The 24968-nt window shown below is 39.0% G+C and overlaps 1 protein-coding gene and 1 long non-coding RNA gene across 6 annotated transcripts in view; one reads left to right on the top strand and one right to left on the bottom strand.

Annotated features, from left to right (window-relative positions):
• adamts9 (ADAM metallopeptidase with thrombospondin type 1 motif, 9) overlaps positions 1–24968 on the bottom strand; it is a 290215-nt gene that overhangs the window by 186329 nt on the left and 78918 nt on the right. For all 5 annotated transcript variants that reach the window (XM_069937131.1, XM_069937130.1, XM_069937132.1 and 2 more), the window contains exons 12-16: positions 22980–23128; positions 22571–22752; positions 21599–21735; positions 21381–21498; positions 16404–16499 (exon numbers count right to left, since the gene is read on the bottom strand). In XM_069937131.1, the coding sequence (XP_069793232.1) occupies positions 16404–16499; positions 21381–21498; positions 21599–21735; positions 22571–22752; positions 22980–23128 (682 nt within the window). The remainder of the gene's footprint in view (positions 1–16403; positions 16500–21380; positions 21499–21598; positions 21736–22570; positions 22753–22979; positions 23129–24968) is intronic.
• Positions 7652–23214, top strand: LOC138763268 (uncharacterized). Its single transcript, XR_011357461.1, has 4 exons — positions 7652–7757; positions 15782–15933; positions 16063–16218; positions 23028–23214. It is a non-coding gene; the product is annotated as an uncharacterized lncRNA (long non-coding RNA).

Genomic DNA, 24968 nt, shown 5'->3' with positions numbered 1-24968 from the left:
GACTCTTACTTTTGAACTTTTATTAATTTTTTTCTCTCTGTATTGTACAGTTTGTTTACATTTCTTTATTTGTTTACATGTGTACATTGAGTATAGCCTTTTTCTTGCACTGAGTAAGTGGGAATTCTGCCTTTCCCATAGGAAAAGAATCTCAATCTGAAATCTGAAAGTGGGATAGTGGATGTCAATAGTTCTGAAGAACATTTTTACTTGATTTAAAATTAGAAAGATTCTGAGTATATGACAGGGAGAGATATACCAGAACACGTGATGAATAAATTAATCCAGTATTGAAAATACAGGTGCTCCCTTATTTACGATGGGCCGACACAATTTTTCAGTTACGATGGCTCGAATCTGTACTTTCAATTTTGAATTTTGATCTATTCCTGCGCTTGTGATAATGCGGTACTTTACTCTCTTGCAATGCTGGGCGATGGCAGCATCACGTGACAATATTGTACATCATGCTCTCTTGCGATGGCTCGCAGCCTCTGCAGTGTGTTCCATGAGCTGCTCTCGAGCATCATCAGAAGGAAGTAATTTGATGACCCCGTCACTTTAGCATCCCACCATACAGCAATTAATTTTAGTTCAATCCTTCAAATATTCTTCATGTCCAGTGTGCTTTCAGCTGTGTACATTAATGCATTTTTTCCCAATGAGGAATAAAGGTAATCAAAATGTAATTATTAAAAAATGGTAGGTGAACTTTTCTTTTTTGACTTATGATTTTTTTGATTTGCGATGGACTTTCTGGAGCACAACCCCATCATAAGTTGAGGACCACCTATAGATATGAGGTTTGTAATCAAACTGTAATTTTTATTATTGCCAGAACTTGTGAACTTGTGTGATATTACCCCATGATTGCTGATACTCCTGGTACTAATATCGCATACAGTTCCCATGATCTGGCTGTTGAGCGAATACAGGCTTGACACTTCCAGTCAGGAAATTAGCTTTTTGATGAAATCATCCAGATGAAAAAGATGTTTGCTTACCTGTTCTCTATTTATAAGATCTCAAAGCAAGCTTACAAGAGATTCCTGAGCTTGCTGTAATAATTTAAACAATGGCATCCCATTCCATAAATTCCAACGATGCCACACATATGCCTGCTAGCATTCTTCCAGGCACACATGCAATCCACTCTCATATGGCAGGACTGCAAATTGTCCTAATCCAATCCAAGGCAGCAGACACATATCAGTGCATGAAATGCAGTGTGGCCATAGAAAACGTGGTACATATCTCCAGACATATATTTCTGCAGATTCTTTCCTGGTTTTTCTGATTCTAGTCAGGAGGCTCCCATCAAGGCAGAGTAGGTGGAGCTGCCCCTTACAGACCAGAAGATCCTCTCTACAACAGTGGAAAACCACAGCAGATCAGATTAATACCTGCTTATCCCATATGATTTGCCAACACTGCTAGAAATGCCTGAATGTTCTCACAAGATTTGCAAGGCTAGCTTTGATTATGACTGTAGACAGGAATTTGGAGAGTGCCAGAGCACTCTTGAGCTCTGTTCCAAAGAGAGATGTTAAAGAGCTGGTGTAGTCCCAAATGATTGGTCTTCTTGACAGAAACACCCAGTATTTTCACTCAGGATGACAGTGCCAGAACCACTACCTCTCACTGTGCCATTGCCCTTGCGAATCATGGACTACACAAATGCTGCAGTATGCAGCTGGGCTCCTAAACTTCACAACAGTTTGGACTCATCCAGATAAATCATTTAAATGGCCACCAAAGGACATTTAGTTGCCCACTTCCCAAGGAGAGAAAAAAAACAAAGTAAGAATGAATGTTGATGAGCATTTACAAAGAACAAGCTTGAAGTGCTGGTACCTTTAGGAATGATAGCTTGCATTAATTCTGAGATGATGTTGGAGGGTAAAAGTTTACTTGATTTGTTCTGGATATAACAATGTGCTTGCAGTGAAGGAAAAAAATAATAAACTTGGACCAAGGGAGTCAATAAGTGAGGATGATGATAACAAGTGTGGGACTGTTGCTGTACGGAGGATGGACTGCATTGTTAATAATTTAGGCCATGTATAGCTGCTCTCTGGGAGCTCTATTTGTTGGCCATGGTGAAGTTTATGCTTCTCCTACTCCTTCTCTGCTTTGTACTGCTTCTCCTTATCAACCAATAACTAAACTGCAAACTTACTGTCTGTCAGATCTGAAGATATCATGAAAGACCTAGTTCTTCATGAATGAGGAAACTATGCACAGATTTGCATGATGCAGATTTAAACCAGGTGTGAGTTGAAAGAGCGAGATTCTGTCAAGCGGCTGACCTGGATTGGGGAACGGCAATGTTGGTACTGTCCACATCAGCTTCACGCACATTGATAAGTCTGACACAGGCAAAGCCCAATGTTATTCCATTTGGCTTCATACTTTAGATGGAAAAGTAAAGTGGCTTTCCCTCCAAATGTAGTCCTGAAGATTACAATGCTACTATGGTGGATGGCAAAGTATGTTACCACCTGCAGCAGTTTGCAGTTTAAAGGTTAAAGGACACATTAGCTTTGATAACTACAAGCTGCTCTAGTGCTTGTCCGAGGTTGTGACTGCAGTAGAGGGTGTAACTTTATGACAACCTTATCAATAAAACAAAAACTGTTTCTGGAGGAATGCTCCCCGAATACATGACAACCAAGCAGGTACTTCTTCCTCTCCTTTCTCTGACCCCACTTGGTCTGCAGTACTTTCTTTGCTGGACCCTCCTTCCTCAAGCATCAAACACAGATTCATTGGTCACCCCAATGCATTTCAGAGACAAATAAAAACAGCCCATAACAAGACAACAATAAAGTGAGATGACCTCAGTCAAATAACAGTGTGAAAAGCAACCAGAAATTAATGAGCAGTTTGAAATGGCAAGCCAGCAAGTCACCTAAAAGTAATCAGACGTTGGAGCATATCCATTTTCCCCACTCAGCTTCACTGCCCGACCTTCTCATAACTTTGATGCCCTGGCTAATCAAGAACCTTTCAATCTGTGCCTTGACCTGGCCTCCACAACCGCCTGTGGCAACAAATTCCACACATTCACCCCGCCTGGCTGAAGAAATTCCTCCACATCTCTGTTCTAAGTGGACACCCTTCAAAACTGAAGTTGTGCCCTCTTGTCCTAAACTCTCCCACCATGGGAAACAATCTTTCTACAACTATTCTGTCCAAGCCTTTCAACATTCGATAGGTTTCAATAAGATTCCACCACCCACCTGCCATCCTCCTAAATTCCAACATGTACAGGCCAAGGCTCCTCAAACGCTCCTCATATAATGTTTTAAATCCCAGAATCATCCTCGTGAACTTCCTCTGAATCCTTTCTAATGTCAGTACATCCTTTGTTAAATGAGGAGCCCAAACTGCTCAAAATACTCTGTGAGGTCTCACCAGTGACTTATAAAGCCTCAGCATTACAAACCTGCCCTGATATTCACTGATAGATGAACCCTATACATTGCACTGAAGGCCAGCACTCCTGCCAATTAGTTTAATGATTTCCAGGTGAGTCAGGCATTGAATTACAAATAGCCAAACAGTAAGTGCAAGATCCTTATGTAAATTTATTAAATGTTTTGGCATCTGATCTGCATGACAATGGAATAATTTAAAGCAGGGATGGACAACCTATGGCCCGCGATCCACATTTATATGGCCCACAACCCAATGCAAAATGTACCATGTGCCCCCATTAGTTTGCAATGCACAATTTTAAGCAAAGGGAAAATTCACTTATCCAGCTTCTGCCAATCTCCATACATGCCAGATACCAGGGGTTTTATTCTAATTAATTTCTCATTATGAATGAGAAGAACTGGGTAATGGAGGCGAAAATCTACTCTTTCATGTTAACTGTTCCATCATTGACTGGATGGGGAGAAGTTAACTGCAGTTGTATTTTTAATTTCCTCCTCAGCAACACAGAGCAGATTTGGAGCAAAATAAAGGCTTAAATTGCTTCAGTGAATTAATCTATTTTATAATTTTCTAGCAGATCAGTATGGTCATACATCATCACTGGATAACGTCCAAATGAAAAGAAAGTGCAGATAGCTGATATCATATTTCCTGTTCTTCACCCCTGCTGATAGCCTGGCCATGCTGTCAGCACAATGCTTATGTTCCTCTCATTGAAAAATGTTCCAATTCTATAGAAAATAACCATATCAATGTAGGGGATTGGTTTATCAATGCATGCACAAAGCATTATTCATGGAAGGAAATTAGTATCGCACGACTTGCCAAAAAAACAAGCACAGTGTTATTTCTAATGGACAATTTGGAGGAACTGTTTGTTATCAGATCAGATGCATTTCATTTCAATATTATTGTGCAGGAAGATTAAACTGCACAAACATTTCCCATGACATTTATATTTTGGGAGAGAAATAAACCTCAGGGGATTAGAATCTTTGGTAGATTGAAAATTACATTTCACAGCTGCATTCAGGCATCAAAAGTATCAGTTACTCGGCATAGAGGAGTAGGATTTTGCTTGGAAATTGCATGGCCAATGGTCCACAGAGGATCTTGACATTGCAACACCTGGAAAGGAGTGATGTTATGATACTACAGTAAAATCCCTGGTGTAAGGGATTATAGCAACTGGCAACCAAACCAAGTGGCCAAAAAAAAGGAAGGAAATAAATAAATAGATAGACAGACAGTAAGATCTCATCCAATCATATCGCATATGCATTTGTTCTGTAATAAGTTAGCCAGATTATTTAAATTTACTTCATATTTGAATGAAGCCTCGAGTATTTGGATGAATCCAAAGTTGTTTATTGATAAGTCCCCTTTTTCCTGGAGGGAATGGCAAGGGAAAGATATAATTAAATTGGAATGCCTTTAAAATGGTGACAGTTTAAAATCTTTTAATCAATTAGTCCAACAGTATGATATCTCTAGGTCACAATTTTGGAGATATTGTCAAGTGCATCATGTGCTACACACAACTTTTGGTTCTATACAGTACCCTCCACAAGTTGCTATGATACCGTCTCCTAATCTGGCTGCATATGGTAAAGGTTATGGAGCCTCATTTTATTATTCAGACTTAACTCAAATCTCAGGGGATAAAGTTCTGTTGGGTCTTAAATGAGCGTGGGAAAGAGACCTGAGTGTGATTTTTGAGACAGAAGAATGGGACAAAATTTGTAAAAATATCACAATAATGTTGAGATCTGAATGCGCACCTCATTCCATTTAATATTCTGCACCATTTTTAATGGACTCCAGCAAAATTGCAATAGATTAGGTTTGAAAAATACTCCTGAATGCTGGCGCTGTGAGGCAGATAAGGGAACTTAGTATGTGGTTTGGTCTTGTTCCAGAATTCAAGAATTTTGGATTATGATACATAAGTATATAGGTGAAGTTTCAGGTGTTCAAATTCCTTTTTGTCCCAGACTCTTTGTCTTGGGAGACATACTTGGGGATAAATATTCTCAAAATTGGATTCAGACTAGTATAATGATAGGAAGACAAATTAGAGGTTGAAGAATTCTGGGGAAACCATCATTTCAGGAGTGGGCCCTCAGAAATGGCCAAAGTGTGCAAATGCATGTCTTATAAACAGTTTGATAAATGGGATGGGGAAAATATCTAGGTTTCCGAAGGGGGGGTGTTGGTGGTGGATGTAATGGTGAAGCATATTAATGAACAACAGTTTTTTATCTGTTATTAAATGTCTAAATAGACACATATGGTTATTATATAGATTTTTTTTGATGCCATGTTGCTTTCTATTTTATGGATATGTTTATGCTTTGTAATTTCTGATTTACATAACTTTAACACTGACTCAAGGGTTTGAGCAAACTTTTTAAAAGAACTCAAAGAAAATTTAAATCGTAAAAAAAAATTCATTGGATATTTCAGTGTACAAGTCGAATCATGAAACCCTAAAAAATCTCTCAAAAATGGGGGGGGAGGGGTCGACTTATACACCAGATATATCATAAAACCATTAAAATGAGGTTGAGAAAGGGGATTCATCATCTGCTGGTTGACTTATACACCTAAATATACAGTAAATAAAAGTTTAAAATTGTAAAAGTAAATGTTCTCCAAAGTGACATACAACCCCTTAGTGAAGATGGGAGCAAACATTCAGTCAGAATGTTGGGGGATAATTATGATGGTGGCACAGTTAGTGTAGTGTTTAGTGCAGTGGTTTTCAAATTGCTCCCCTAAGCTCACGTTCCATTTTAAGCAATCCCTATGCCATAAGTGCTCTGTGATTAGTAAGGGATCGCTTAAGGTGGTATGTGATTGGGAAGGGAAGGTTGAGAATCACTGCTCTAGACCCATTTGTGACTGAAATATTTTGCTTGAGAAAAATTGTCATTGGCCCGTTTCCTTCAATTAGATACGATTAAAACACTGGTTTTGAAACCTTTTTTTTCCCACTTACATATCACCTTAAGCAATCCCCTACTAATCACAGAACATTTATGGCAAAGGGAATGCTTAAGGTGGAATGCGAGTTGAGGGGGCAGTTTGAAAGCCATTTGTTTAGTGCAAAGCTGTTACAGCGCCAGTGATCGGGGTTCAAATTTAAATTATGTAAGTTACGAGATTTACATGATTAAAGTGAACTTTACATGATTAAGTACTGCAATAGTGATTTCTTTTCAAATTACTTTACATTTCATACTATCTTTTGTCTTTTAAACTGTATATTCTCAATGCAGGTGTATTAGTTAGACTTTGTAATTATGTGCCTCAGTCTACTGGGAAAATTCACAGAACCGGCATCCCTGATCCCCGTAAGTGCTGGATACCAGGGATTTTACTGTATCATGATGAATTCTCAATAAAGGCCAAAAAAGAGCATGTCCATTCCCTTATTAGCACAATGCTTTAGCACAACTCATCATGGCCCAACAACCTCAACTGCTAGAAATGAAATGTATTTTTATACAAAGCCTGAAGCTTCATCTGAAGATTTTAATGACTATTGTAGAAGATGTTTAAAAGTTGAAATTTAATGATTTGTAAAAATGTTTGATACTGACTTTCTGATGTTTCTGTAATTTTCCTTTTTTTTGATTGGCACTGAGTTTACTCTTCTTTTTTTTTTAAAGATGAACAATTACTTTATTAACAAAAATTCACCTTCAAACTTTAATTCAAAATCCACCCTTTTATAACAATGCCCACTGGTTACTATGCAAATCTCTATAACAGTGTAAAATGAATAAATTCCCCAGCCTAAACATAACATATGTAATTAAAGTCTAAGTTATATTTCCAACCAGCCCACAGAAAAACTAACACAAGACTCACAAAACTTTGATCTCAAAGATCATAAACAAAATTCAGTTTGTTTGGTAAACTGAAGCCAAAAGATCTTTGAGAGCGGGAGAGAGAGGACAAAATTGGAAGTTGTCTTCTTGTGTTGCTTGCAGAGAGAGGAACAACTTGCTGGTCCGGATCCTTCTGGCTGCCTTCGGAATGTTCATCCTTTTATGAAATCCCAACATTCTAAACTGTCCTCCAGACCATGACTCATGCTCTGAGCCTTCACCCACTCCACAGCACCACCCAGTGGTGGTTTGTCATCCAAGTCCAGAAAATTCTAGATCATTTTCTGCACATGCCCAGTCCGTCTCCCACTCTCTCAGCAGTCCACCTTCACCTTGGCTCTCTAAGGCAAACTGTCACTTTTCAACACAAAACCACACCACACAAAGGCCAATACTCAACACAGAACTCTGTAACAGGTGGGACTACCTGATGTGGCATACCTTTTGAAACGTTGCAGAGCAGCATATCTGGGCTGTTGGGTACTGGGACGTCCTTGAGGACTGAGATGGAGGTCCACAGGGCTTGCGTCTCTGCGTTGGTTCACTGGGCCTGAGCTAATTGTGCGTAGGCGAACCTGGGGGTGAGCGTGTTGATGGTGGGGCATGAGAGTGTGTCTGCCACCACATTGTCCTTGCCTGCCCTGTGACGGATGTCAGTAGTGAACTCCAACACGTATGAGAGGTGGCGGTGTTGTCTGGCAGTCCATGGATCCTTGGCCATTGCCAGTGCCTGGGTGAGGGGCTTGTGGTCTGTGAAGACTGTGAATGGCCTGCCCTCCAGGAAGTAATGAAAATAGCGGATGGCCAAGAACAGCGCCAGGAGCTCCCAGTCAAAGGTGCTGTATTTGAGCTCTGTTGGTCGCAGCTGCTTGCTGAAAAAGGCCAACAGGTGCCATTGTCCATCAAGCCATTGTTCCAGGGACCCCCCCCACCCCGACTGCTGTAGCTGAGGCTTCCACTGAGAATGCCTTGTGCACCTCTGGCTGTAGGAGCACCAGCAGTGTTGCGCTGGCAAGAGCCTCCTTCGTTGCCGCGAATGCCTTGTCCGCCTCTTCAAGCCAGGATAAAGTTTTTTCTTTGGTGGCCAACAGTATGAACAGTGGGCTGCCCCAGGGATGGACCACCCTGGAGATGAAATTATGGTAAAAGTTCACCATCCCCATGAACTCCTGCAGACCTTTAAGGGTGGAGGGTTTGGGGAAATGTTGGATGGCCGTCACCTTCTCTGGCACCCGCCAAAATGGTATGCCCCAGGAACTGGAGGGACTCCTTGGCGAACTGGCATTTGGCCGCGTTGACGTAAGGCCGAAATCTGCAAGCCGGACAAACAGGGTGCGGAGGTGGGCTTTGTGCTCCTCGTGGTTACAACTGGCAATCAGTATATCGTCCAGGTAGATGAACACAAAGTCCAAGTCCTTTCCCACCACATCCATGAGGCACTGGAACATCTGGGCCGCATTATTTAAGCCAAACGCCATGCAGAAGAACTCAAAGAGGCCGAAGTGGGTGATAATGGCCGTCTTACCCATGTCGTCTGGGTGCACCAGGATTTGATGTTATCCCTGCATGAGGTCCACTTTGGAGGAAACCTGTGTGCCGTGGAAGTTGGAGGACAAGTCCTATATGTGGGGAACTGGGTACCTGTCAGGAGTGTTTGCATAATTCAACCGATGGTAGTCCCTGCAGGGCCTCCAGCCCCCAGGTGATTTCGGGACTATGTGGAGCAGCGATGCCCAGGCACTGTCTGAGCACCGGATGATTCCCAGCTCCTATAGTCTGGAAAACTCCTCCTTCACCTGCTGGAGCTTTTTGGGTGGCAGCTGTCTGGGCCTTGCATGGCAATGTGGTGGAAGACCCTGTGCTGGGGCAGGGCGGCATTGAAGCGCGGCTCCAGGATGGTGGGGAACTCATGGAGGATGCCAGAGAACTCATCCCTGGTGGCGGCTACGGCACTGATTTCTGACTTGCAGGCGTCTGCCGTGTCCAATCGTACAGACTGGAATGTGCGAGCATTGACCATCCTCTTGCCTTTCATGTTGACTAGTAGACCATGAGCCCTCAGGAAGTCAGCCCCCAACAGCACAGTGTCCACCGAGGCTAGCACAAACCTCCAGTGAAGTTTTTCCTTGCCAATGTGGATCTGCGCCCTGCAGGCACCATAGGTCTTGATGGTGGACCCATTGGCTGCCTGCATGGTTGGACCATGAGATCAGGTGCGAGTCTCTAAGGCTGTGGGGGGTAGGATGCTCAACTAGGCCCCTGTGTCCACCAAGAAGCGACGGCTGATGGATCTGTCCGTAACATGAAGGAGGCTGTTCACATAGCAGCCATCAAAGGCGACTGGCTTGGTTGTTTCCCTGAAACCCACAGGGTTGTCAGCACTTATGGGCTTGCACTCCCCAGCGCTGATGGTAGAAGCACCAGGTCAACTGTCTCTCCTCCAGCTTGGTCTTGGGGGCAGCTTGCAGTCGGCTGATTCCCGGTCGTGCCACCTGGTCTTTCTTTCTTTTTCAATCTTTTTATTATTATTATAATTATTATAATTTAATTTATAAACACATACAGTTCAAAGAGATATAAAAAATACATAGTAAGTAATGAATTACTCTTCTAACTGGAACTTTCTGGTTCAGACTTTTAATTTCTCAGTAAGGAGTTTTCAGTCTGTATTTGTTAAAGAGATGGACAGTTGCATGCTTTGTTAACCGAGGTCTCAAATCCACCTGAGAGGCTTTGAGGCAGATAGAAGTTTCTAATTACTGCTGGTTGCATTGATCACAAAGCATGGGTAAGTATGTAATGAGCAGCTTTTAGTTTATGGAGACCGCAAAACCCAGGATATTACCACAATCTAGTTATCTAACCAATTGTACATAACAGTGAGTATTCTACAAACTTAAGTATAAAATGAAAGGTCTGTGCATCTAGCAGAAGCTGCCTTAACAGTTTTCTCACATGTTCTCTCTAAAAATGCCCTTCCAATGGCAAAAATTGCACAAGGACCCAGAGAAGCAACATGCAAATGCAATGCTCGTGTTCTCTGCTCTATAACTGTAATAGTTGCACCTTAATCTTAACCCAGGTACCCACCGCTGGTTGAAGATTGGAGATAACCCTGTAGGAATGTTACATGAAAAAAAATCCAGGACAGGACTGAAGTCAGGATGTCTGATCCACTTAAAGGGCAAAACATTGGAGCAGTAGAGTAACTCATGATTAAAAAAATGTCTGAAATCAAAAATAATAAGAGCAAGGAAAGAAAATATTACAAGAAATCAACATCTCTCTTCATAGTATTCTACCCTATCTAATATCATGGTCATAAATAATTACTGAACTGAATTTTAGGAATGATGGTCATTTCCGTATTTCTCTGTCATCTTCTATTCAGACTATTCATAGATTTGAATGTCTTTGTTTTTTATTGCAAACTACTACTTACACAGTCAAAAGGCCTCTCTGAAAGGCACAGCTTCAATGTTGCAAGTTTACAGATGTCTTTTAAAGTTGTACTTAAATCTTTTCAAGTGACCATTGTAATTACCTCATTAACAGCCATTTATAGCCTATTCCTGCTCATACTTTAACTTGCACAAATTACAATTTATTCCTAAAAGTCACATGGACTTTCCTTCACATAATCCCTTCAGATCTAATTGGTTCATTTGCAGAGAAGCAGCAGTAATTCAACCAGCCACATGTTAATCCAGATTTAAAATACTCCTGCATCTTTGGGTATTTGTTGCACTGTTTGAACATTTAATTTCTTCTCATTCATGTAATATTAGTGGAGATTCGACACTTTTAAATGTTAACTTGATTCACCAGAGAAAATTTTAGATGACCCCCAGTTTAGGCAGAGTTCAACAAAAGAGGCCACCTTTTGAACTGGATTCTAGAAGAACAAAGACAAGGATGAGCTGAAGCAGGGACCAAAGGCAGATTATTACACAGATATTAGTGATGGCATAAATATTTTGTCATCATTTCAAAAAATTCTGGGTTATCTTAAACATTGATCCCAAGAGTAAACTTAATTTTGTTCTGTACCATATCTGATTTTTAAAATTAAAAGAGCTACTAGTTTTACAAGATCAAAAATCACCAATGAGGTTGATTGGATCTGTATTTTCATAGCCCCCAGTCAAGATTCTACATGTTATAAATGCATTAAAGGTATTAAGGCAATACATCTAAGGTCTGTGACTGATAAATTTAATTGCACAATACCTTTCTGATTTAACAGTAAATATTCACAGGTTGATTTGAAGAGGATTCAAGTCATGCTGGAGAGGAACTACCAATTGACAAGTTAAAGTATTCAATTTATCACGTGCTACTTAAATTACAGAACAAACAGCTTTAGACTCCAGATCAAAGTTAGTTGGTGAAGAGGAAGGAAATAAAAAGCAGTTGATGTGACAATGCAAATGCAAATCAGCAGGAACCCATTATGCATGGTCCTGCATGAGCAGGCATGAGTAGATACATTCTCAAAACAAGTTATCCCATTGGTTGAGCAGGAAGCAGTAAAGCCTGGTAACAAACTGACTTTCAGAACCAGTGATATCCATGGATAGCGATGATGAAGGCTCCTGACAAGCCTAATTTCTGTGTAGTTCCTGCCTTTACCCCAGCGTTAAGTCTGCTGCATATTAATTATTGTTCAAGTGTCTGTTAATTTAGGCAAAGATTTATGTTACCCAAATGGTACATTTTGAAAATAACTCAAATTCATAGCATCCAGATTTCATTAGAATTTTTAGCTTGAGAGTATTGCAACTATATAGTCATTTTAAAGTTGTTATTTCATTATTTGAAGATATAAGATATAAAATAAAATAAAATGAAAGAACATTCAATGATGGTATTTCTCCTAACTGCGTTGTCTAGGATCAGGGGTCACAATCTCAAAATAAGGGATTACCCATCCAGGACTGATACAAGAAGAAATGTATTCATACAGAAAGCTCAAGGCAGATTAATGATAGATTTATGGATATTACTTGAAAAGAAGTGTTGAGGTCAAAATCAACCATGATCTTATTGAATGGCTGAGGACCATGAGGGATTGAATGGATGCTGCCATTTCTTCTTTCTTCTTTGGCTTGGCTTCGCGGACGAAGATTTATGGAGGGGGTAAAAGTCCACGTCAGCTGCAGGCTCGTTTGTGGCTGACATGTCCGATGCGGGACAGGCAGACACGGTTGCAGCGGCTGCAGGGGAAAAATGGTTGGTTGGGGTTGGGTGTTGGGTTTTTCCTCCTTTGCCTTTTGTCAGTGAGGTGGGCTCTGCGGTCTTCTTCAAAGGAGGTTGCTGCCTGCCAAACTGTGAGGCGCCAAGATGCACGGTTTGAGGCGATATCAGCCCACTGGCGGTGGTCAATGTGGCAGGCACCAAGAGATTTCTTTAGGCAGTCCTTGTACCTTTTCTTTGGTGCACCTCGGTCACGGTGGCCAGTGGAGAGCTCGCCATATAACACGATCTTGGGAAGGCGATGGTCCTCCATTCTGGAGACGTGACCCACCCAGCGCAGCTGGATCTTCAGCAGCGTGGACTCGATGCTGTCGACCTCTGCCATCTCGAGTACTTCGACGTTAGGGATGAAAGCGCTCCAATGGATGTTGAGGATGAAGCAGAGACAACGCTGGTGGAAGCGTTCTAGGAGCCATAGGTGATGCCGGTAGAGGACCCATGATTCGGAGCCGAACAGGAGTGTCTTTAATTAATGCAAATTCTGGTTCTGACAAGATATTAAGGGATCATGCTCTGTGCCATCAAGGTATGAGTGGACAGACTTCAGATAGTGTCACTGAAGCCAGCAGGTAGAGAAGGGAGCAGGGATTTAACACAGATACGAGCATCTCTAGACCTTTTGGTTTGGTTGCTCGAAATGCTACAATTGTGATCAGAAGATGAAGGCTGTTCAAAATTTCCCAATGTATTAAAATTATGATGAGCAAGTAACTTCAGTTGAAACCTCCATGCAGCATATGAAAATGTCTTTGATCCACTGGATGAGGTTCTTTGGACAATAAGTGAATCAACAAGAGAGAAGAAAGTAATTTGCCACCCTTCCAACCCACTTCTGTCTATACAGATACATTGTATTCCACCCAAATTTCCTCCTAATCTAATAGCCTCGTCATTTTGCTCCTTTTTCCTCCACTATTCTCCTCTATGACATGCACTAATCAAGTTTTCCTTATGTGCATTGGATATTATTTCCTTTAATCTCTCCATGTGAGTGCAAGTTGAAAACTGTTCTCTCTGCAAAGAGATCCATGTTAAATTCTTCATTTAATTAGTAATGATTATCACTAAATATTCCCTCTTTACCATCCCACAGTCTCCATTTTGTCTCCCTTTCTGCACTCACCCAAAAATATTTTCACCAATTGAGGCTCTTCTGTCCTATACATACAGCTGCTCTTCATAGACGACAACTCACCCTTCAACACAATTATACCCTCCGTGCTCACCAAGAAGCTCCAAACCCTGGGCCTCTGGACCTCTGCCCCCGCAACTGGATCCTTGACTTCCTCATTGGGAAGACCACAGTTAGTACGAGTTGTAAACAATGTCTCCTCCTCACTGACTATCACACAGGTGCACCTCAAAGATGCGTGTTGAGCCTACTGCTCTACTCACTATATACCCTTGACTGTGTGGCCAGGGTCAGGCATAATTCCAAAGCCATCTACTAATATGCTGATGACACCACAGTTGTTGCCAGAATCACAAACAGCAATGAGGAAGTGTACAGGAGGGAGATATGTCAGCTCGTTGAGTAGTGTCACACCATCAACATTTGTAAAACCAAGGAGATGACTGCAGATTTAAGGAGGAAGTCAGGAAAACAGAATCCAGTCCGCATCAAGAGTTCAGTAGTGGAAAGAGTCAAGTACTTGAAATTTCTGGGTGTCATCATCTCCGAGGATCATGAAGAAGGCTAGCCAGTGGTTATACTTTGTGAGATGTTTGAGGAGATTCAGTATGTCACCAAAGACACTTGAAAACTTCTACCAGTGTACCATGGAGAGCATACTGGCTGGTTGTGTCACTGTCTGGTATGCTTAGGATAAGAAAAATCTCCAGAGGGTTGTTAACTTGGCCGGCAACATCACAGGCACCAGACTGCACTCCATACAAGAGGCACGGTCTTAAGAAAGCAACCTCTATCCTCAAAGACCTCCACCACACAGCCCATGGCTCTTTATTCTGCTATCATCAGAAAAAAGGCACAAGAGCCTGAAGACAAGCCCTCAATGGCACAAGGACAGCTTCTTCCCCACTGCCATCAGATTCCTAAATGATCAATGAACCAGACGCTGCCTTATTTTGACTTTTTGTGCAGTCTGTTTATTTTACTCCAGTAAAGCAGTTTATAATGAAAACTGCGGCGCTGCTGCAAAACAACAAATTTTATGACTTGGTCATGACAATAAATTCTGATTCTTCTCCTTATGGACGATAGAAGTGAAAAACGAATGTCTGAAGATGCTGTGATTGTAGTAAAAACAGAAATGCGAGAGGAATTCAGCAGATCTCGTAGCATCCACAGAATGTTTCATGCCTGAGCCCTTCTTGAAGATACCTCCAGCATTTCTGTGTATTTACTTATGAACAATCGAATCCCAGCTTGTTCAAACACTTCATTAGTTGAACCTACTCAGGTCTCTGTAAATCTCTTTTTTCAACATGTATTTTACAATGTGAAGTATCCCATGTGGTTTAACTTCAGTTCCACATACATTTTGCGTCCCCTTTATGTTTTTATATTCTGGTTATCTAGTTCTTTGGCAGTACCTTTCATAGTCTGAACTTATGCTGCAGCTTTTAGTCATTAATTCATTAAATTTCATTGAATGAGAAGGAACCATGCCAGTGCTATTCTGACACCAACATTATGCAACTAATGTGTAACATTCATTTCAGTCCTGCCATTTATTATTTTAGCTCAAAGAACAGGATTCAAGCATTTTCTTCAGGACATTAAAAATTAATTTCCTTGCCTGGCAGGAATTCTCATATGAAATCAACTTGATCATTCTAAACAATGCTTCCAGTGGCAGCACTTGCTGCAAAATTAATTTGCAATATACTGTGAATATAGCAGTTTCACTCAAAAAAAAAGGCAGAGAGAAAACATCTGGGCACTTCTTTGTGATTGGAGACAGGGACTGCAAGATTAAATAGGGGCCTTTGCTTTATATTTTTCACCAATCCTGTTCTGGGACGAGTTCATTCAGCCATTACATCTAAAAAACAGTGGGGAGATTATGCATCCAGTAATCAGAAATTCTTTTAACAAGTTTGAGGAAAAAAAATCTCTTCTACCTTAATGGTTTGATCACCATTTATGAAGAGCAGAAACAGACAGATGATGGAGGATTCCAAGATTTTGGATTCACATAGTAATTATGTTTTTCATGTTTCAGTGATTCCATTGGTGAACTTGTTCCCAAATTCCATGGCAGCTCATTGTCACATGGAAGGCAGTAATACGCTAGAGATCACATGCCAGCATTCAGTCTCAAGAAGAAGGGGTTGAGCTGAGCCGAGCAGGGTGAACGAATGTGGACTAAAAAAGGTGAGTTTTCTTTTGCCCTTTTTTAAAATTTGTTTTTGATTTCATTTCTCCCTCTTCTTTGTTTTAATGTAAGTGTATTATTGGATTTTTTTTAAAATTGGATCCCTTTCAATCCTTTTTGAATATCAGGGACAGTTAAACCATCTTACATACCATGAAGACCACCAAAATAAGTGTAGTCATGCGAAAACAGCAAGCAGAGAGCACGAGGACAGAATTGATTTTGCATAATCAGACTGATATAATTCAAGTAACATTAACAAAGGTTAACTGACAACAAAAGAGGTGAGTATTTGCAATTATGTAACTTCTTGTCCCAAAAATGTGACAGATAATCAAGAAGTCAGATAGAGCATACCTCAGGGGTTTATTGTATGCATCAGTTAAGGGGAATGATGATGTTTAGAATGATTGCATCCATCAGGAAATATCCAAATAAATAGTTTTTACCGTGTTTTAAATGGGCTTACCAAGATAGTTGTCATCTTCTGGCTTCCCTGAATAACTGTGTTGTCGCACATCAATATTCGTAGCACCAACTGGTATTCGTACGACCACATTGTACCCTGGGAAATATCAATAAAGGTACTCTAAATATACACTTACAATACTTGGAAAAGTACTAATTTGTACTTAAGTGAACATCTGAAAATTACTAGTCTTTGTGTCTCAATGTTATTACAACCGTGTTGTACTCAATGATGTTATTTAAGAAACTGACATTGATTTTCCATGCACGACAAGATACTCTTTCAAGTCACAAGATAAAAGTAATTGCTGAATTTATTTCTACTTTCAGAAATTTTTCATGTAAGCAATTTCAGAGAAGCACTAGATAAGAAAAAGGTTTGCAAGAAGATACACAATTTGAGGTCTATTTCTTCCTAAAGATCAAAGCTAAAACATGAACTGTTGTTGCTTTTGAAGTTGTAATCCATAATTTTGCAAGAAAAGGTTGAAGGTGAACAAGACTATGCGCACAAAAGTATCATGAAGTGGAGTAGATACCTGTTTATTCAACATCTTGCACACAACACTACGATGAATGAGGTTTATTCATTAGCTCTGTAGTAACTGTTATGTTTCCTAAAAGGTTTTGGTTAAGTACTTGCTGTCACTGGGAGCTGTCCACGTCATCATATTTTGTGGATTCCTTGAGTTGACTTGTCCCAAAAAGCAAAACGTGAAAACAAAATGATGGAAAATACCCCTGACCATTGGCAAACCCATTAATTCCAAGGAGTGCCTAAGCTTCAAATAATTCTAAGGTCCCTGATAAAAAAAGAAAAATATTAAAACTATTCATGATTACTTTTTAAAAAAAAATTCTTTCACAATTATTTTAAATAAAGTTTAAGTCGTTAAAAAAATCTTGAATGAGTAAAAGTTTTAAAGAAAGCACAGTGAGTTTTTTCAAATGTAAGCTACCCTTCACTGACATTTCTTCCTTGCAGCCATCCATCTTCATTCAAATAAATGCCTTCAATGTTCTTGCATCCAGTGTGGCACTGATGCAATACAAAGGGCAGATTCCCAAAATGTGGCCATCAAACTTTGACAACAATTGCAGAGTCTGGGCAAATGAATAGACCACATTGGAGAAGGGCAAATATTCCTTTCCCTTAAAGACATATTTAAACTAGATAGGTTTTACTGACAGAATGGGAATTTCCTTTTTTGACGTTACTGTTATTAGCTTCTGATTCACACCATATATAATTAACACAATCCCATTATCTGATTTTGAGCTAATGCAAACAAGAACATCTCATGGTCAGTTCAGTTTGACAACCATGTCTCTTGAGCAGCTTCCAAATGTGGGCCGGTGGCCTGAGCTCTGTGTTTAGAACTGATCACAAAGTTGTCCTTTCAATTTCAAAACTGACTGTTGCTTTCATTTTATATTTGAAGAGGCTTTTCCTGAAGACTCGTTCTTGCTTCCTTTAATGTCTGCAACCCACAAAATTCCTGAAGGATGTCTTGTGTCTTACAATCCCTACTCTATTAACTGGAGAGTGTATTGTTGAATACTAAGTAGGAGAGTGCTCTTTGAAATTCAAAGTATTTGAATCTGATACTACTCTGCCAAAAAGAATAATTTGTGAAGATGAATGCTGCACCAGAGTTTATATCTGCAAGTTATTTTGCTGAAATATTTGGAGGCAATTTGGCAATATCACAATCTTATCATAATATTTTACTAGGAAGTGCTATTCTCATCAACCAAATGCAGGCCACTGGACTTAATTCTGTATCACAAATGATAATGACTCTAAACTTCCTGCCAAAGGCAAACTGCCCATTGTCACAGCTGCACTTATCCTGTTTCCAGCTTTATTCTCGATGACAAGGACTGCACAACAGCAGGACCACATATACATTAAATGCTATGATGTGCCAGTTACAGAACAAGCCCCATCCATGAAACAGCTGAAAAAAAGTCAGCCATAGCCTGTTTTACCTGGATGTAAAAATGGTCAAAAGTATTGAGTAAACCCAAATTTGGTGATCAACTATCGGAGATGTGAAAAGGACAAAGGAGGCTACATAATGATATAAAAAGAATAAATGAGTGGGCAGTGATCTGGTAAATTAGAAAACTGCCCATTTTTTCAGGTGGAAAAAAAAATCCACATTATCAAAAGCATAAGAATGTGCAGAGCTCTGAAATAAAGGAGAACTTGAGATTTGCAAAAGGCGCGTCAGTTTTCACCTGCACAAAGTGAATGGGAAAACTAATCATGATTTTATTAACTCCCATTTTTTGTTAGGAGAATTAAATAAAAAGTATGAGGTTATGCTTCAATAATATGGATCGCTGAGGAGGTTACATCTTGAGTATTGTGTACCATGTTGGTTTCCTTGTTTAAGGAAGGACATTGGAAGACCAACACCTGGAATTGATGGGTGGCATTTTGAATAAAGGCTACACTTTAATCCACTAAAATTTGGGAAATTGAGAGGGAACTTAACTGTAATAAGCACACCCTGTGGGCTCTTCAGAGGCTGAATGTCACCCTCTTGTGGGTGAAAATACAGAGATGCTGCAGGCACTAAGCTAGACTTGCAGCATCCATAGGATGTGAAGATATATTACCAATGTTCCAGGCCTGAGCCCTTCCTCCAGCATCTCTGTATTTTGACTACAACCAGAGACTGCAGACTTTTGTGTTTCACTCCTCTTGTGGGTGAATCTAAAAAGAGGGATCACTGTTTTAAAATAGGGGGTTGTTCACTTGAGATAGGTAAAAAAAAGTTTCTCTCAGGATGTTAGGTTTTTTTAAATGTTTTATTTAAAAATTTTTAGACCATACATGTAGTCAAATACATAAGTAGAAAAATTTATGCTGCATGATGGTTGTAACCCAAACCCACCAACCCCCACACTCTCCCAAAAGACCTAAAAAAAAAAAGTTTGCGAGAAGGGAAAAAGAAAGAGGAAAGAACATTAAGAAAGTGCCATTCACTCCATGGATTCCAATTCATTATTTAACTAGTCTTCTTCTTTGGGAAGGTTAACATGGACTCGAAGACTGGAAGAAACTCAACTAAAGATTTACACCTGAGATCTGTAAATATGATCTGCATATTGGCAGAAATATGTCGTACTTATTTCTTAGGTTGTAAGTAATTTTCTCAAGGGGAACACAGCTATGCATTCCTGCATTCCAGCGTGCCATACCTAGATGGGAGTCAGACTTCCAAGTAACTGCACTGCACTCTCTGGCCGCTGCCAATGCAATTTTAATAAATTCAAATTGAGATTTAGATAACTTAAATTCTGTTCTTATCCATATTATATTTCCCAGTAAAACAATTCTGGGCTTATGGAAATGGAATAACATGCTCTGAAAAATTTCCAAAATCCTCCCAAAAAGTCTCACTTAGGAACATGACCAAGTTGAGTGTAAGAAAGTTCCCATCTCCTCGCCACATCTAAAACATTTATCTGACTTTAACTTATTTAATTTCTGTGGCGTGAGATATAACTGATGGAAAAAATTGTATTGCGCTATCTATACCTTACATTTATTGCATTTGTCATACTGGTCAGACTGGTTTTGCTCATCAATGCTTTCATTTAAGCCTGATTCCCATCTCTGTCTGGACTTATGAACCCCCAGTTTAGGGGCTCCAGTTCGAAGTAAGAAAGAAGTTGCCGAAGTCAATTTCTTTGTTTCCCTTTTGAATCAGTCTCCACATCAGTGCATTTTGATAAAAACATTGTTGGCCTCAATTTTCCCCTTATGTATGCTCTTAATTGAAAATAGCAGAAGATTGTGTATTTCAAGATTCCATATTTATTTTTTAATTGTTCAAATGACATAAGTTGCCCTTGCTCATAGCAGTCCTCAACATATCTGATCCCTTTACGAAACCAGCTCAAAAATTTGATTACCCATTGTAAAAGGGAATAAGCAGAGGTGTTTTAGGAGGTAAACCCCCTTTTGTTCCAATCTCATCATTTATTTTATACCAAATATTAATTATATGTTTTTAACAAAGGAGCTTCTTTCATACCAGATATTAATTTCACTTTTCATTTAGATATAACATTTTCTGCTATTCTCTCTCCTACCTTTTCTAGTTCTATCTTCAGACATGCAGGTTTGTCTCCTTCCTCATAAAAGGAAGTAAGAAATCCCATCTGGTAATAATTTTTTAATTTGGTTGTTGTAAACCTCCCAAGTCATATTTCCATGTTAATTTTTATAGGGCAACTCTGAACACCTTACCCTTCCAACAGAACTTCTAACATATTTATTTAATTCCTGGAAAGAAAACCTTTTAGTTAATGGATTGGCAATGTTTGAAATAGGTACTAAACACTTGGAAATATATTCATTTTGACAAATTAACTCTTCCAACTAATGTTATTGGTAAAGCTGTCCACTTGTTCAAGTCTTCTTCAATGTTTTTAAGCAAAAGCGAGTAATTTAATTTGTGTAAATTCTTTAAATTGTTATCTGTACATATCCCTAAATATTTTATCCCATTTAACAGCCACTTAAATTAGGTGTCTATTTGGCACTGAGTATGGTTATGTCTTTAAAGTTCTCTTACTCCAAGAGCAGTGGAGGCAGACTCTTTTCATATTTTTAAAGCTTAGGTAGATAAGACACTTTATAAACAAGGTTTGACTGCTGAATGGGAATGTGGAATTTAAATTATTATCAAATCCGTCATGGTGTAGCATGGTTGAGGTACTGAGAGGCTTACTCTTGTTTCTAGTTAAGTTGTACAAGTGTACAAACACTACCACAAATCAAATAGTTAAAAATTTTTAAAAATTAAAAACATTTAAATTCAATTCAAAATACTTAACTGTACAGTTAATTCAAAACAGGAATGTCTGCTTGCATCCTTCAAGTTAACCAAATACATTAAGTCCAAGCAACAAAGGCAACAATGCAGTTATCTAATTAGTATGATAATAGATTTCTTACCATAGTGGACAGTATTAAATGTTCCTGCTAATGTTTTGCATGAAGAATTGTCACCACCACAAACGCCACACTTATCTCTTCGCGCTTTTGAATTCAAAACGTGATCACATCCAGCTTGCTATAGAAATATACATTTTGATATAGGATTATTTATAAAAGACCTCAAATTTAAAAAATACTCCATAAATTTAAAATCAGGCTGCAAGATTATTTCATACCCGACAAAGTCCTTGCACACATACATCATTGGTATCTGGCCCACAAAGAGTGCCATCAATGACTCTGTCCCTGAGCTGATAGTAGACTGTGGTTCCAGCCACCCTGCAAAACAACTTGCAGCGATCTTTCATCAAAACTGAAAAGAAAACAAGATTCTTGGTTTAATAATACCTTTCAATAATTTAAATGTAAAATATGATTGACTAGAAATTCTTTCCTGCTGGAAAGTGTGGTTAAAACTGTGATGCGGGGGACCCCATTAGTTTTGTGCAAAGACAGAGGGTATCGATTTTCTTGTGTATTGTGCATACCAGCATCAGATATGCCAGACATAATAACATTTTACTTGTAAGGTCACACAAAACATGTCAACTTTGAAGGGTGATCTACTGCTACAAAAAGAGGCCTTAAAGCAATGGTTCTCAATGGAAACCAGTACCTTGCGGCTGCTTTGTCTATTAGTGAACATCAAGCATCTCTGATGGATAATGTGGTGGGGGTGGGGGCAGGCATGAGGAAAGTAACTCGACATGGATAGTTGGTTTCTTCCCACTCCATTCTTTCCAAGAAAGTTTGTAGAGATGCCCAAAAGATGGAAGAATTGGGTTTAATGGGAGTGGAGGAGGGGCAAGGCTAGAGGGGTGTGGCATGATTCACTCTCACAGTGGCTCAGGTAAGAACTGGCCCTTTAACTTGTAGAGGAGCAGCTATTTACTTTTTTTTTAATGAAAGTCTGCTCTTACTCTTGAGGCCTTATAATATTGCAGCTGTTACATTACCTTGAACATTCTTCTGACCCAATTTTTTTTACAATTTTCCATTAAAAACCTACTACACAAACAAATCTTTTTTTTTTTTTTGAAACTTTATTTATTAATTTTAACATATGAAGAAAGTAAGTAATTCACGTACAGAACTACACAAACAAATCTTGATCCCAAAGTTTTCACATCCCCAACAGAAAAACTCACTTCCACTATATTTTGGAACCCATCGCACATTTGGAGGTAGGCCATTAATATTGAAATGTATGCCATCAAACTGTGTGCACTGTTCCCCTCTGAAGTCCTTTTCTTGCTTTGGACAATGTTCTGTATTGCACGATCGGAATTTCATTCTTCGGCCAACACAATATTTTCCTCCATTTCGCGGCCTAAGATCAGGAAATAATAATCTTGTTTCCATTTCCGTAATTCAATTACTAAAATGAATTTCCGCATTGAAGCTACTATTAAAAAAAGCTGAATAGTTTGCATCAACATGGTAAATCATTAAATTCTATTTAGATTTTTAAACTATGTAAATAAGTAAAGAAAATGCATTTTCTTTCAAAGTGTGATAAGGAATTTAATATGTTTTGCATTGATCAAATTTGCTTACTCTGGTTTGTTGCATTCTCTAACTGCGTTTTTAATGCCACCTCCACAGGTTCTAGAACAAGAACCAAATGGACTCCAAGGTCCCCATGTTCCATCTATTGCAGAAAATTCTGTGGGATCCTTTACTATGCAGACACCATGTTTGCAGTGCTATTGAGACAACAATAAGAGAGAAATTAGTTTTTGACATGAAAGCAGCAAATCCACAGAAATGTTTGTCAAATAATAAATATGATGTCCATTTTAATTACAAAAGATTCAAAACCAAAATATGAATGCATTTGATTATATTTAATTTGGCTCTATACAAACCATTTTCCTTTACTCTTGCACCTTCAGGATGTAAATAAAATAATTGAATAATGCATCTGCTTGCAAAATAGCAATTAGGGGGTTTGATTTATGAGCAGAAAAATACTTCCATGCCATTGAAATGAAGAGGAAATAAGCAAACAAATAACAAAAGGGACAGATTTAATGCAAAAACAATCATTATTAATGTCAAAAGGATTCATTATTTACCCTTGCTTGCCGAAAACAAATTTGTCTTTTAAATGTGAATGTATCTTTCAAATTTCTAAACTGATTTAATCTAACTGGACAAAGTATTTGTTTCAATTTCCTGATTTCCAATTGTATTTTTTAAAATTTATCTTTGAAAACCCTTACATATTTTCACGAGTTGAAAATAGACCAGTTTCAACCATTATCCCAAACACAAGACAGAATGATCGAATGAGTGTTTTCAAGATGAAGCTGCTGAGCGTTGAACTGGTTTAAAACTCAAAAGAGACTTTCTCCCTTGGATTCTCTAATAACCCCTGCGCCCCCCCCCCCCCACCCCCATCCACTGTGAAGTGTGGTTTCTTTGAACTGCAATGAGACAGGCAAGATCATTGATATAAATGCAAAAAAAATGACTAAAAAGCAAAATTCTGAAGACATTAAAACGAAAAAAAAATTAATTGAATTAACAAGAGCAATTGAAACAAAAATAGAAATTTTATACAATATGAAAGTATGATCATTGTAACCATTCTTGCATTAGTTTATCTTTAGAGGTCAGTTGCAGTAGCAATGATCTGAAGGTCTCACTATCTATGCAAAAGACAGATGTAGGTTCCAAAGGAATTTGCTAAATGAAGAAAAGGGCATGAGGCTTCAAAGTAATATAGAAAGGTTAAGTGAATGGGCAATGATCTCGTATTTGAGTAATGCAGTATAGAGACACCATTTGAAAGTTAATAACAAAAGAAGAGCTGACTAGAAATATGATGGATGATTATTCAGCACCTTACCACTCTATATTCTCCTGGCTATGACTGAAATAAAAGTATTCAAGGCAGAGTAGCAATCAACAATGCTTTTGTGGACAGCTCTACCAAGATACCACAACCATATTTCCAGACAAAATTGTGCTATGGGAAGGGACAGAATTATTGCAGCAAGGTGCAAAATTTAGTGCAAAGGTGATAAGTCCTTATCTTCACTTATCAGGCAGTCCCCCGGGTCTAGGATGATTTACTTCTTCTCTGGTTTTATGAACTCTGAAGTGGCCAAATATCGGAACCACATATTCACCTGCAAATAGGCCAAGTGGTGATTGGTGGGATGAGCAGGTGGCTCTCTTACACTTAAACACATCTCAATTGGTGAATGAAGTAAAATTAGCCCCTTTCACAATTATGCCTGCAAGATATCGAGGACCTGTGAAATATAATTTAAAAACGTGGAAAACTAAATGAGTTATAACCAAAAAAAACCCACAATATTCTTCAATAACTACGCAGCAAATAGGATGTATGATTCTTGCAAATTCCAGGCCTTTTTCCCCCTACTTAAGGAAATGGAGTGAAAGGAGACAGTGGGGGTTTTGGGTAAGCACATAATCCTTTCATCTTCTGTGTTTGATTTGAGATTACTCTGAACATAGTGGATGGGAGTTTCCTCTCACTCTTGTTTTTATCTCTAAATGGAATGACAAGAATTT

This window comes from Narcine bancroftii, chromosome 5 (assembly GCF_036971445.1).
Source record: "Narcine bancroftii isolate sNarBan1 chromosome 5, sNarBan1.hap1, whole genome shotgun sequence".
NCBI classification, from domain to species: Eukaryota; Metazoa; Chordata; class Chondrichthyes; order Torpediniformes; family Narcinidae; genus Narcine; species Narcine bancroftii.
This window is presented reverse-complemented; position numbering and strand designations above follow the sequence as displayed.